Source organism: Choloepus didactylus, chromosome 9, assembly GCF_015220235.1.
Source record: "Choloepus didactylus isolate mChoDid1 chromosome 9, mChoDid1.pri, whole genome shotgun sequence".
Classification (NCBI taxonomy): Eukaryota; Metazoa; Chordata; class Mammalia; order Pilosa; family Megalonychidae; genus Choloepus; species Choloepus didactylus.
In genome coordinates this window covers 101,217,159-101,232,661 of record NC_051315.1, presented here as the reverse complement: position 1 = coordinate 101,232,661, position 15,503 = coordinate 101,217,159, and the positions used below count along the sequence as shown (strand labels likewise).

General features: G+C 36.2%; 1 protein-coding gene across 1 annotated transcript in view; it reads right to left on the bottom strand.

The window, feature by feature from the left end:
- The window catches only part of PTH2R (parathyroid hormone 2 receptor), a 114,176-nt gene that overhangs the window by 36,248 nt on the left and 62,425 nt on the right, over positions 1 to 15,503 (bottom strand). Inside the window, exons 6-7 of the mRNA XM_037850365.1 lie at positions 12,290 to 12,479; positions 9,498 to 9,651 (exon numbers count right to left, since the gene is read on the bottom strand). Coding sequence (XP_037706293.1) covers positions 9,498 to 9,651; positions 12,290 to 12,479 — 344 coding nt within the window. The remainder of the gene's footprint in view (positions 1 to 9,497; positions 9,652 to 12,289; positions 12,480 to 15,503) is intronic.

The window sequence follows — 15,503 nt, the reverse complement described above, 5'->3', positions numbered from 1 at the left end:
CATAATTGTTATAAATGTGATTCTAACGTTGACTATAATTTATTTTCCTTTAAAGTGGTGGTAATCTATATAATTTTAAATGATTAGGAGTAAAATACCAAATTACATTTTTAGAGTCTGGGAAAGGTAATAAGCAGAGAGAAACAAGTTCCTTATTTTTCATGAAGTAGAGTCAAAATACTGCTCTTTTACTGACTCTACTGGAGTAAATATAATTTTAACTTTAAGGTAAATACCAGCAGAATTAATAGTGGCATGAAAAACTCATAGGGGAAATGGGAACTATTTCTTTCAGATATTTTAATTTTGCTTGAAACAATGAAATTTTTTAATTGTTTAGAGATGCTATGTTGGCTATCATAAATAATTTTATGAAGAACAGATTTTATAGACTAAAAATTTTAATATATACATCTGATTAGAACAAATATAAACTAAATAATCTAAAAGATCAGACTACATGCTTCTTGTGTGCAAGGACTTTGAAAGAGAGAGAGAATATCAGAAAGCAGACCAACTATACAACCATAACTCCATGGAGATTGGTGATTACTGCTCTGGATTGTGCCTAATTAAGTGACATAATATTACAGGTAAAATCCTTTTCAGTGATCTTCCATGAAAATATTACTTACTTTCATGTATGGTCTTAAATTACTCCATGAAATGAAGATTTAAGGGGTGCTTATCTATCATTTTTGTGCCAATATTTTTGTGAACAAACTAAATTAGTGACGAATGTAACAAATCAAACCTGCATGGAGCTCACTGGCTCCTTGACTAATTTTTAGCCTCTTTTTCATAAATAGATTTGAAAGTTAGTTTCCTGGGTTTTAGTGGAACAAACTTCTGAATTTGAGGAAGGAAAGACTGAATTATATAGCCCAAATAAAGAGTGGAGAGACCTGAACCAGTTAGCTATGAAGCCAATAAAAAAATAGAGAAAAAAGAATTTATTACAAATGTGACCAATGATGTAGAAATTCAAATAAAAAATATAAGTCAAACAGTTAAATGCCTACATTTATTATTGAATTTTCCATCAACACCTTTATTAACTTCTAGTAATCATCCATGTGTACAGATGAAATTTTGATCTGAAGGCAAACTACCATAAACTGTCAAGGAAATTTCCCATGTGTCCAAAAAAAAATGTATCTTCACAAGTCATTAACTACCAATCAAAGATAAGGAAGAGTCTTAAAAACAGATATGCAGAGTACAGAAGTAAAAATTATTCACAACAATTATGATGCCATGATAAATGAAGTGTAACAGCACATTGACACTTTTTCATCTGAAGGTTTGTTAAATAACTAGTAGGAAATTCAATATTCTTTACTTCACATTTTCAAATGTTAATACTGAGGAAAGCAAGCAAAAGAATATTCTTATTTTGGAAGGAAAAAACCTTTGAAACTTAGGTTTAGTCAACTATTTTCCTATACTGACAATCTAATAATTTGAATATTAAAATAGCGATTGAGATTTGCAATTTTTTATCCCCAGATCCGTTTTTATTTTAACCACAAAGGAGGTTTTTTTAAAAACAGTTTATTGAGATATGTTCACATACCATACAAACTGTACAATCAATGGCTTTTAGTATAATCACAGAATTGTGCATTCATTACCACAATCAATTTTAGAACATTTAAATCACTTCATAAAGAAAAGCCCCTACCCCTTAGCAGTCACCTGTCAATCATTCTATCCTTTCCCAGCCCTACATAACCACTAATCTAATTCTGTCTCTGTAGATTTATATATATTTACATTTTATACAAATGGACTCATACTATATGTAGTATTTTATGTATGGTTTCTTTCACTAAGTATAATGGGTCTTTAAAAAATTTTTTTCCATTAGAAAAGTCATGTGCAAAATACAACATTCCTTTATACTCCTCTATTGTTGATGCTATGCATTGGTGTAATACCTTTGTTACAATTGATGAAAGAATATTAAAATATTACTATTAACTATGGTTTGCATTAGGTGTATTTTTCCCATAACCACCCTATTATTAACACCTTGTAATAGTGTCATACATTTGTTAAAATGCATGAAAGAACATTCTTACATTTGTATTATTAACTACCTTCATCATCCACAACAGGGTTAACTGAGTTATACAGTCCCATATCTTATCCTCTAATTTTCCTTCTAGTAATATACATGACCCAAAACTTCCCCTTTCAACCACAAGCACACACATAATTCAGCACTGTTAATCACACTTACAATAATGGACGACCATGACCACTATCCATTTCCAAATATTTACAATCAACCTAATTAGAAATTCTGCACAAATTAAGCATCAGCTCCCCATTCTCTACCCCCATTCTATCTCTATGAGTTTGCTTATTGTAATTACTTCATATCAGTGAGATCATACAATATTTGTCCTTTTGTGTCTGGCTTATTTCACTCAACATAATGTCTTCAAGGTTCATCCATGTTGTCGCACGCATCAGGAACCCTTCATTCTCACTGCTGAATAATATTCCCTCGTGTGTATATACCACATTTTGTTTATCCATTCATCAGTTGCTTCCATTTTGGGGCAATTGTGAATAATGCTTTTATGAACATCAGAGTACAAATGTCTGTTCAAGTCCCTGCTTTCAGTTCTTTTAGGTATAAACCTAGTAGCAGGATTGCCGGATCATACGGCAATTCTATACTTAGCTTCCTGAGAAACTGCCAAACTGTCTTCCACAGTGGCTGCACCACTTTACATTCCCACCAGCAGTGAATGAGTGTTCCTATTTCTCTACAGCCTCTCCAACACTTGCAGTTTTTAGTTTTTTTAATAGTGGCCCTTGTAGTGGGTGTGAAATATCTCACTGTGGTTTTGAGTTGCATTGCCCTAATAGCTAGTGATGTTGAGCATCTTTTCATGTACTTTTTGGCCATTTGTATTTCCTCTTTGGAAAAATGCTGACTCAAGTTTTTTGTCCATTTTTTAAGTGGGCTGTTTATCTTTTTATTGTTGAGTCATAGTTTCTTTATATAGTCTGGATATTAAACCCTTATCAGATATGTGCTTTCCAAATTTTCTCCTATTGAGTAGTCTGCCTTTTCACATTTTTTGACCAAGTTCTTTGAAAAGTATTCAGTTTTGAGGAGGTCCCATTTCTGTATTTTTTCTTTCATTGCTTGTATTTGGGTGTAAAGTCTAAGAAACCACTGCCTACAACGAGACCTTGAAGATGCTTCCCTACATTTTATTCTATGAGTTTTGTGGTCCTGGCTCTTATATTTAGGTCTTTAATCCATTTCAAGTTAATTTTTGTATGAGGTGTGAGATAGGAGTTCTCTTTCATTCTTTTGGATATGGATACCCAGTTCTCCTGGCACCATTTGTGGAAGAGACTCTTCTGTCCAGTTGAGTGGTCCTGACAACCTTGTCAAAAATCAATTGACCATAAATGTGCAGGTCCATTTCTGAACTCTCAATTCAGTTTCATTGATCAATATGTCTGTCTTTAACCAGTACCTTGCTGTTTCGACCACTGTGCTTTGTAATAGACTTTAAAGTCAGGAAGTGTTAGTCCTCCAACTTCATTGTCCTTTTTCAAGTTTTTGGCTATTTGGGGCCTTTTACTGCTTCAAATAAATTATCAAATTTGGCTTTCCCATTTCTTCAAAGTAGGCCATTGGAATATTGATTGGGATTGCATTGAATCTGTAAGTCAATTTAGGTGGAATTGACATCTTAACAATATTTAGTATTCCAATCCATGACCATGAAATATCCTTCCATTAACACAGGTCTTCTTTCATTTCTTTTAGCAGTATATTGTAGTTTCTGTGTACAGATCCTTTAAATCCTTGGTTAAATTTATTCCTAAATATTTGATTCTTTAAGTTGCTATTGTAAATGGAATTTTTTTTCTTGATTTTCTCGTCAGATTGCTAATTACTAGTTGTGCCAGTTTGGATGTATTTTGTCCCCCAAAATGCCATGTTCTTTGATGCAATCTTGTGGGGGAAGTCATATTAGTGTTGATTAAGTTGGAATCTTTTGATTGAGTGTTTCCGTGGAGGTGTGACTCAATCAACTGTGAGTGAAATGTCTGACTAGAGAATTTCCATGGAGGTGTGGACCCTGCCCATTCAGGGTGGGGCTTGATTTAATTACCGGAGTCCTATAAAATAGATCATAAAGAGAAGGACCTCAGAACAGCTGCAGCTGAGACAGACATTTTGAAGACGGCTGTTGGAAGCTGATGCAGGCATTTTGGAGAACACCATTTTGAAACTCAACCTGGGAGCAAGCAGACGCCAGCAAGGTGCCTTCCCAGCTAACAGAGGTTTTCCAAATGCCAATGGCCTTTCTCCAGTGAAGGTACCCTATTGTTGATGCCTTACCTTAGACAGTTTATGGCCTTAAGACTGTAACTGTGTAACCAAATAATCTCTCTTTTATAAAGCTACTAGAGCTAATAAACGTGTTCTGCAAAGTGGCAGGATACAAGACCAACATGCAAAACTCAGTATTTTTCATACACTAGTGTTCCAGTTTGCTAGTGCTGCCAGAATGCAAAACACCAGAAATGGATTGGCTTTTATAAAGGGGGGTTATTTGGTTACACAGTTACAGTCTTAAGGCCATAAAGTGCCCAAGGTAACACATTGACAATCGGGTACCTTCACCGGAGGATGGCCAATGGTGTCCGGTAAACCTCTGTTAGCTGGGAAGGCACCTGGCTGGCATCTGCTTGCTCCCAGGTTGTATTTCAAAATGGCGTTCTCCAAAATGTCTGCATCAGCTTCCAACAGCCATTTTCAAAATGTCTGTCTCAGCTACAGCTAGCTGTGAGCTCCTTCTGTCTGAGCCTTTATAGATCTCCAGTGAACCAACCAAGGCCCATGCCGAATGGGCGGGGCCACGCCTCCATGGAAACCATCCAGAGTTATCACCTACAGTTGAGTGGGTCACATCTCCATGGAAACACTCAAAGAATTACAATCTAATCAACACTAATATGTCTGCCCTACAAGACTGCATTAAAGAATATGGCTTTTTCTGGGAGACACAATATATACAAACCGGCACAGTAGAGTTCACCTGTAAAGCCATCTGGTCCTGGGTTTTTCATTTTGGGGAGGTTTTTTGATGACTAATTCAATCTCTTTACTTGTAATTGGTCTGTTGAGATCTTCTATTTCTTCTAGAGCCAGCGTAGGTTGTTTGTGTGTTTCTAGGTATTTGTCCATTTCATCTAGTCATCTAATTTGTTGGCATACAGTTATTCTAAGTATCCTCTTATGATCCTTTTTATTTCTGTGGGGTCACTAGTAACATTCCCTTTGACATTTCATATATTATTTATTTGCATCTTCTTTCTTTTTTTTCTTTGTCAGTCTAGCTAAGGGTTTGTCAGTTTTATCAATTCTCTCAAAAGAACCAATCTTTGGTTTTGTTGACTCTCTATATTGCTTTTTTGTTCTTAATTTCATTTAATTCTGCTCTAATCTTTGATATTTCTTTCCTTCTGCTTGCTTTGGGGTTAGATTGCTGTTCTTTTTCTAGTTCCTCCATGTGTGCAGTTAGGTCTTTGATGTCAGCTCCTTCTTCTTTAATGTAAGCATTTAGGGCTATAAATTTCCCTCAGCACTGACTACGCTACATCCCATAATTTTAGATATGTTCTCTTCTTGTTTTCTTTCATCTCAAGACAGTTACTGATTTCTCTTGCAATTTTTTCTTTGACCCACTGATTGTTTAATAGTGTGTTGTTTAACCTCCATATATTTATGAACTTCCCAGTTCTCCACCTGTTGTTGATTTCCAGCTTCATTCCATTAGGATCAGAAAGAGTGCTTTATATAATTTCAATCTTTTTAAATTTATTGAGACTTGCTTTGTGATCCAACCTGTGGTCTATCCTGTAGAATGACCCATGAGCACTTGAGAAAAATATGTATTCTGCTTTATTGGGATGCAATGTTCTGCATATGTCAGGTCTAGTTCATTTATCATATTATTCAAGTTCTCATTTCATTATTGATCCTCTATCTAGATGTTCTACCTATTGATGAGTGGTGTATTGAAGTCTCAAACTATTACTGTAGAGATGTCAGTTTCTCCCCTCAGTATTGCCAGTGTTTGCTTAATGTACTTTGGGGCACCCTGGTTAGGTGCATAAATATTTATGATTGTTATTTCTTCTTGGTGAATTGCCCCTTTCATTAATATATAGTGTCCCTCTTTGTTTCTTATAACATTTTTGTACTTAAAGTCTATCTTGTCCAATATTATTTAGCTTCCCCAGCTCTTTATTGGTTACTGTTTGTGTGGAATATCTATTTCCAACCTTTCACTTTCAACCTTTTTCTGTCCTTGGGTCTAAGAGGAGTCTCTTGTAAACAGCATATACTACAGATGGGTTATAATTTTTTATCCTTTCTTCTAATCTTTGTCTTTTGATTCAGGCAGTTTAAACCACTAATACTCAATGGTATTACTGTTAATGCAGAATACACATTTTTCTCAAGTGCTCATGGGTCATTCTCCAGGATAGACCACATATTGGGTCATAAAACAAGCCTCAATAAATTTTAAAAGATTGAAATTATATAAAGCACTTTCTCTGACCATAAACATTCTCCTTTGGTTTTTATATATCTTATTTTTGTCTTTCTTTTTACCCTTTTAGTTACCCTTACTAATAATCTTCATTTCTACCCTCTCCTCCAAGTTTCTTTCTCCTGTCTTTTCCTTTCAACCTGTAGAACTCCCCTTAGTATTTCTTGTAAGACAGGTCTCTTGCTGACAAACTCTCACAGTTTCTGTTTATCTGTGAATATTTTAAACTATCCTTCATTTTTGAAGGATAGTTTTGTTGGATAAGAATTCTTGACTGACAGTTTTTCTCTTTTGGTACCTTAAATAGTTCATACCACTGCCTTCTCATATCCATGGTTTCTGATGAGAAATCAGCACTTACTCTTATTGAGTATCCCTTATATGTGATGAATCACTTTTCTCTTGCTGCTATCGGAATTCTCTCTTTGTCTTTGCATGTGTCATTCTGAATAGTATGTGTCTCACAGTAGGTCTATTAGGATTTATTCTGTTCAGAGTATGCTGTACTTCTTCAACATGTACATTTATGCCTCTCATACAAGTTGGGAAATTTTCAGCCATTATTTCTTCAAATATTCTTTCTGACCCTTTTCCCTTTTTTTCTCCTTCTGGGACACCCATGATGCATCTGATTGTACACTTCGTGTTGTCACTTATTCCCTGAGACTCTGCTCATTTTTTTCCCATTCTTTTCACTATCTGTTCTTTTTTCTGTAAGATTTCAATTGTCCTATCTTCTAGTTTGCTGATTCTTTCTTGTGCTTGTTCAAATATTCTGTTGTATACCTCTGGTGTATTTTTAATATCTTCTATTGTGCCTTTCATTCCCATAAGTTCTGTTATGTTTCTTTTCATACTTTCTTATTCTTCTTTATGCTCACCCAGTGTATTCTTAATATCCTTTATCTCTTTAGTCATATTTTCCTTCAATTCCTTGAATTGATTTAAAAAAATTGTTTGAACATCTTTGATTAGTTGTTACAAATTCTGTGTCTCCTCCAAAATTTTAACTTGTTCCTTTTACTGGGCTACATCTTCCTGTTTCTTAGTATGGCTTGTAAATTTTGTTGATTTCTAGGCACCTGATTATCTTGATGAGTTTATTCTGAAGGTCAGTTTCTCTCTCTTGCCTAGGCTTTTAACGTTGACTGGATTTGTGTTAAGGCTCTTCTTTGACACCTGGCTCACCTTATTCTAGACCCTTAGAATAGCCCACATTTAACTGATCTGATTTTTTCAGATCTTCTTCATCTGATTCTTGCCCTGGGTATGTGGTATAATTTTTAAGATTGCACTAATTGTGTAATTGTTTCACCCCTAGAAAAAAAAATTCCTGTCCTCTGTTCCTTCTCTGGAATCTTGATCTGTTCTGTTTTTATTTTGCCTCTACAGTTTTTGTTTTGTTTTGTTTTTGTTTGTTTTTTGTTTTGTTTTGTTTTAAACTCTCCTTTCATTGCCTTTAGCTGCTTTTTCCTGGAGGGCAAATTCTGGGAGGAGGGACACCCCAGAGAGGACTTTCCCAAGTCAGTATTTCCCAGCATAAATGTCCAAAGACCCACAAAGGGGGCACAGACAATTTCCAAAGAGCCCAGGGGAGACAGTCAGGAAAGACACCAAAAAGCCTTTTTGATGATTCCCCAAAGTTGCACTCTCCTGGCTTGGCCAGCAGATGGTGCTCTTCAGCAAACTGACCCCACAGCCCTAAGGGGGCCCTGTGTCTTTAAACCTCCACCACCTTTGCTCCTATTGGGGATGGGGTTCAAACAATGGCCACAGCAGTCCCTGTCCAGGGCAGGCTAAAACAGTGGTTCAGAGCCAGGACCTAGCCATCTAATTTCATCAATCAAAAGTTGTGATCAGTACTCAGCCTGCACCACCCCCCCATCTGTTCTTGGGGAAGTGGGCTTTCACATCCCTCTCCATCCACAGCAGCCAGCCAGGAACCAGGCCCTAGGTGGCTCACCTTGAGATGGGGGACAGGCACCAGCAGCTGCCATGGAGTGAGTCACTCACAGATCTTTACCACATTTCTCCCCCTCTTCATTCTGCTCTTCCCTGGATGTTGTACAGTGTTCCCTGTCCTCTGGAACCCCAGAACAGTTGTTTCAGACAGTTTCTGCTTGTTCACTAGCTGATTTTGGAGGAGGAACAAGTCTAGATGTCTCTACTCTGCCATCTTCCACTGAAGTTTTCCCACAAATGAGTTTTAATTTCTCAATTTTATCAAGCAAACAACATTCTTTTCTCCACGTCATATGGAATAAGGGTCTAGTCATGTTATCCCTCCAGTACTGTTAAGCCATGTTTGGAATGTGGGCTGAATACCTTTTTATTTTTTAATTACTTGTGCCAAAAATAATTTGACTGATTTCTTTCCGAAAGACATGGTAAGTCTAAATAATTAGTTCATAATTTGTATTTGTTAAATGCCATTAAAATGGACCTAAAAATTGTTTACTGGAATTTTTATTATATAATCTAGAAATACAAATCAAACACATGCTACTATGGCTTAGGAATTCAAAAATCAAAATTTCTTGGATGATATTATTGTTAAATCAAGACATTGACCTCGATATGAAGCATAGCAGTTCTTGTGGTCTATTAAATTGCTTCCAAAGAATCCTCTCAGAAATCTTGTCTTAGAACACTAACGATAAGTTAACATTTTAAATGTCTGTTACCACTGAAGAATCATAAATTTGATCTTAATAATTTTCCTCTAGAATAGAGCCATGGAAGAGCAAAGAAAGATAAAGATAAGATGAGGAGGGATTACTTGAAGAAAATGACGAAAGTAAGGCTAATATTAAGCATCTAAAGCGATAGAATCATGACCAAAAGCTCTCAGATCTATAATTCTGTTCAAAAGGAAAGGAAATGTAAATGCCTTACCCCAGCCTATCAAGGTGAAGCCCCACAGGTATTTGGTGTCCGAAAAGAAAGCAACAAAGATTAGGCTATGCAGGTAGAGACCTTCCACCAGAATCCAATAGTAGTTTGTAGCCAAGAAGTAAATAAACATCACAACAGCGATCTTGCACCCAATCTGTTACAAAAAAGCCAGAATTGCATCAAATTAGAACTCTCATTAAGTGTACTAGATGCCAACGTTAGACCACTAAAATGCACTGCCTGTACATAGTAATGCCAAGACTACTGAAAGATAACGAAGCAAAGTTATTATATTATACACAAACTATAGCATTTTTAAGACTATAGGTTTGATTCTGTTGTTAAAATATTTTTCCTTTAGAAGTTAAAAAAGTCACTTTTACTTAATTTTTCCTGTTTATAAAGATAATACATGTTCATCATATAAAATCTGGAAAATACAGAAAAGCATAAAGAAGAAAATATTATCCATAATCTTACCACACATTTATTTTATTCTGGCATTTTTTTTTTTTTTTTTGCAAAGTTGTTTAACATAGCTGAGATTATCAGCACATACCTTTCTATAATTTAACATGAGATATTTATTGAATATCTGCTCTATGCCAGGAACTATTGTAGGCTTTGAGAGTACAAAAGTCTTGGACATGCTGAATTTACCAGTCAATTTACTAGCTAGTAGAGGAGTCAGACCATAAACACACACACAAACAAACACAACACACACACAGTATTGAGTTACAGAGAATAACAAGTGCAACAAAGAAAACTAAAGTAGAAAACAGAATAAGAATTATGGAGATGCTACTTTTGAATTAACACAACAACTCATGTTAATCACATTCCTCAACATATCATTTTAATAGCCAAATGATATTTCCTCTGAGGATATTATAATTTTCTTAAGCAATCCCTTATTGTGCAAAACTTTGGCTGTTAAAAATTTACCTATTGGCTCCAATTAGTTTTCCATGTAGCTGTAGCTTTCATGGTGGTTGCTTGGTTTCATTATCACAATATTCTGAATAACTGGTAACTTAACTTTGAATTTATTTATTATCTATTAGTATTTCCCAGGGAATTCTGTAAATGTGCAGGTATTGGGGTTTTTAGAAAAATTATTATATTTAAACTTTGTTGTATCATGGTAAGACAAATTGGTTCAAAATGTGGATGTATCTTTTCAAAAGGAACTATATTTCTGACATTTGAAGCCTCCTGGTTTCTTTGGCAGTGGGGGGCCTGATTTGAGAGACAGTTATGCATCTTTACCTCCTTGTATTTATTTCCTTGGCTCATCAAACACCCTTCATCTAGTCCTATATATCTTAGACACTGCAGAAACCAAGGACTTTGTCTTCTCATTACCACTACCTCAGGCTGGTATAGCTTCTTCATAGAATTTAAAACCAGGGCAGGAATATTCATGTCAGCAACTCCCAGCATCCTTCCTCTTCCTCAGCAGCAAGTTCTCCCATGGAATTAATGTCTGCTATTCCCCACCTGAAGGTCATACTGTGCTAACAGACAGAAAAGTTTCTCCAGGTTTCTGGTGTATGGTTGACTTGTATTTTTAATTCCCAGTGCTATCTATAAGTCTATCAATACGTTGAGTATGTATATAACCATATTGTATGTCATCTTGGATATTTTAATGAGAAGTAAGGAGAAAGTATATTAGATACTACTAACTTGATACCTTCTTGAAAGTTCTATGAGGAATGTCTTTTGGATTAAAAGAATCAATTAAGAACCTAAAGAATGCTTACTGGTGACCAACACTTTCCTGGTATACCAGTCAGCTAGTACTGCAAAATAAACTTCCCTAAAACTTAATCACTTAAAACAACAAACATCTATTTCTTCTTATGTGTGTTTGGATTGGTTGGGTGGCAGTCTGGGTTGGGCTCGACTGATCTCGGCTAGACTCACTGATTTGTCTGCAGTCAGCTGGCAAGTCAGCTGGAGGCTGGGTAGTCTCTAACCACCTTAATTGGCATGACTTGACTCAGCTCTACACGGTGTCTCATTCTCTAACATACTAATCTAGACTTGTTGTCATGGTGATGGCAGTGTTCTGAGAGAGAGTAGAGTGATATTCAAGGTTTTTAGAGATCTAGCTTCAATTGGCACACTTTACTTCCACCTCAGTCCACTGGGTAAAGCAAGTCCCTACACCACTTTGTAGTGGCAGGGACTACAAAGTTACAGGACAAAGTATGTGGATAGAGCAGGGCATTAATTAGAACCATCAAGAAAATCAATCTACTACCCCTAATTACCACACACTTTGCTTTGACAAAATAATTAACTGAGTTATCGGTGACTTAAGTAACACCAGGGCATTTAAGAGCAGAATCAAGCACCACGGCATCTTTATTTTGGAATAAGTCTTTGAATCTGCAATAGATGAACTTAATAACATGGGTTTTTCAATCCCAAGTTTCTGGTTTTGCAGGTGTGCCTTTTACTTTTGAAAGTGGTAAGCCCTGACAGTTGCTATAGTCCACACATCAAATGCTATTCTATTCAGGTGTTTTTTGGCCATTTCCATTCCAGAAATGTTCTTCAGGAAAGAGACAAAGCACTTCTGATGATCTAAAATGATGAGTAACTAGGATGAGAGTTAAGGACAGAATTGAGGCTGTAAACATCAGTAGACAAATTGGCAGTCTTTTTCATTTTGTACTTGCCAAAACATGGTAACCTATATTTCATGGACTGCCAAATTTTACTTTCTTATTTGTAAAGTTCTGTCCACCAGTAAAGAGAGAAAATGGTGAAATACCTACATATTTTGATTTGTCCACAGAAGGTGCATCTATGGAATTTTGGAGGTCATCCTGTATGAGCAGGGACTGCAGCTCCTTTACTCCTATGTGAGCATGGACCACTCTGTCCTTGACAAAGATGCTTGCAGCTCTCAGCATGAAAGACACAAATAAGTGCATGTGGATATAGTTTCTGGTACAATGCAATCGCCTACAGAGAGAAAATTCACTATTTAGATTTCAATAAAATTAGAAATTGGGAAAAGGAAAGTACAAATGAGCTCCAAATTCCCTCCAAACAAGAGGAAAGTATGATAAACCTGAGCAATCACAGAAACCCATTATTATGTATTCCCAATAAAAACAATGGGTATCTAAAACTAAAATGTAACATTCTGAGGATTAATTTCAAATTTATCCTAAAATATTATCAGGTTTATCCAGATTTTACAGTATCAGATATTATGCTATATCATACTATAGTATTATATTATACTATATGTTAAAGAATTAAATGATTAATGGAGAACCACCTTGAAAAGGAATAAACATTGTTAAAATTAGAACTTTCATATTTTCAATACATTCTCTATAAGAAAAAGCAAGATATTTTGATAGCACAAAACAATTTTATTTCCCAAGAATGTTTGAGAGTAAACAAACTTGCTTTAGCATAAACAGCTTTGGAATTATAAAAGGACCTGTTACAGATTAAATTGTGTCCCCCAAAAAGATAAGATGAAATCTTAATCCCTAGTACCTCACAGTGGACCTTTTGGAAATAGGGTCATTGCAGATGGAATTAGGCAAGTTAAAATAGGTCATACTGGAGTGGAGTGGGCTCTTACTCCAATATGACTGATGTCCTTACAGGAAGAGGAAATTTGGACACAGCCAGAAGATACGGGGAGAAGCCATGTGACAACTGAGGCAGATGAAACCACAGATTGCTAGGATAAAACAACATTAGAAGCCAGGAGAGAGACAGAGAACAGATTCTTCCCTACAGACTTCAGAGGGAGCACGGCCCTGCTGACATCTCAGTTCTGGACTTCTAGCCTCCAGATCTGTGAAGCAATAGATTTCTCTTGTTTTAAGCCACCCAGTTTGTGATACTTTATTATGGCAGCCCTAGGAATCTAAGACAGGACCCCAGACACAAGTTAAGCCAGTAACACACTCAGGAGTTGATAGAGTTCCACTAACTTCCAGTACAGAAAGTTAATTCCAAAAAGGATTTATTTTAATTTTATGGAGAAAACAAAACAAAACAAAACAAAACAAAACAAAGGAAAAGGTTGTATAACCTGGTTAGAAGGCCCAGCTCTACCACTGCTTGACTGTGGGAAAACCAAGAATTAAATATACAACTTCCCTGTGCAGTGAACACACTAACAACTTTTTCTTCCAGAAAGGACGAAGCATACAAGTGTTAAGGGACAAAAGCATTTTTTGAATCAAAATAATATATTTTTATATCTCATAGTTTAGAGATAAAAAGTCAAACAAGACTGACCTAAATTTAGATTATTTTGGAAGTGTTTACCTTTTTAATATGTCATCAACACATATTTACATTCATTGTACCCAAATGACCCTCTCCACTGATTGGCTACTCACTGGGAGCATTTTCAGGGGTGCGCAGTGTTTGGCTGGGCAGGTTATCAGGTACACATGACAACTATTTATGATGAATAATGCCATTCACCATACATAAGTAGGGTTTGATTTTTAAGATACTCAACACTATTTACTATACTAATTACAGGGATATTTTGTTTCGTGAAACAGAAGAGTTTCTGAAACTTTTGTGCAACTATTTGCTGTACAGAAAGAACTCATTGCTGAATAAATACTGTGATGAATTATTACATAAACTGAAGAATCATTATTCAGACATTTGTACTCTCCTGAATTTTTACGTGGCTTTTCTTTTTCTCATAGAGACTTGTTTACTATTCTGACCAACCATAGTTAAGCTTGGCACAGTGAATTGAGCTCTGGATAGAAGTCAGAAGAAATAGGTTCCATTTCTAATTTGACCTCCATGATTTTTTTTTTTTTTTTTGGCTTTTTTTTGTGGGGGGGGGCTTTCATAAAAGGGGTTTATTTGGTTACAAAGTTATAGTCTTAAGGCCATAAAGAATCCAAGGTAAGGCATCAACAATAGGGTACCTTCACTGGAGAAAGGCCATTGGCATCTGGAAAACCTCTATTAGCTGGGAAGGCACGTGGCTGGTGTCTGCTTGCTCCCAGGTTGCATTTCAAAATGGTGTTCTCCAAAATGTCTGTGTCAGCTTCCGATGGCTGTCTTTACAATGTCTGTCTCAGCTACAGCTGTTCGTCTTGGCCTGTGTGGCTCTTTTTTTTTTTAATTCAATTTTATTGAGATATATTCACATATCATACAATCATCCAAAGTATACAATCAATTGTTCACAGTACCATCATATAGTTGTACATTCATCACCCCAATCTATTTTTGAACATTTTCCTTGTACCAGAAAAAGTGAAAATAAGAATAAAAAACAAAAGTAAAAAAGAACACCCAAATCATCCCCCCTCCCACCCTATTTTTCATTTAGTTTTTGTCCCCATTTTTCTACTCATTCATCCATACACTGGATAAAGGGAGTGTGATCCACAAGGCTTTCACAATCACACTGTCACCGCTTGTAAGCTACATTGCTATACAATCGTCTTCAAGAATCAAGGCTACTGGGTTACAGTTTGATAGTTTCAGGTATTTACTTCTAGCTATTCCAATGCATTAAAACCTAAAAAGGGTAATCTATATAGTGCATAAGAATGCCCACCAGAGTGACCTCTCAACTCCATTTGGAATCTCTCAGCCACTGAAACTTTGTTTTATTTTGTACCCCCCTTTTGGTCAAGAAGATGTTCTCAATCCCACCATGCTGGGTCCAGATTCATCCCTAGGAGTTATATCCCACATTGCCAGGGAGATTTACACCCCTGGGTGTCAGTTCCCATGTAGGGGGAGTGGGCAGTGAGTTCACCTGCCAAGTTGGCTTAGCTAGAGAGAGAGGGCCACATCTGAGCAACAAAGAGGTACTCAGGGACCCCCATGATTTTGTGACCTTGACAATGAGCTTCAGTTTCCTGGTTTCTAAACTGGGATAATACATGCCTAGCCAACTTAACAAGGCTGCTTTGAGGAACTCTACTCTCTACAACCGACAGATCTTATCATGTTATACTTCTGCTTACAAAG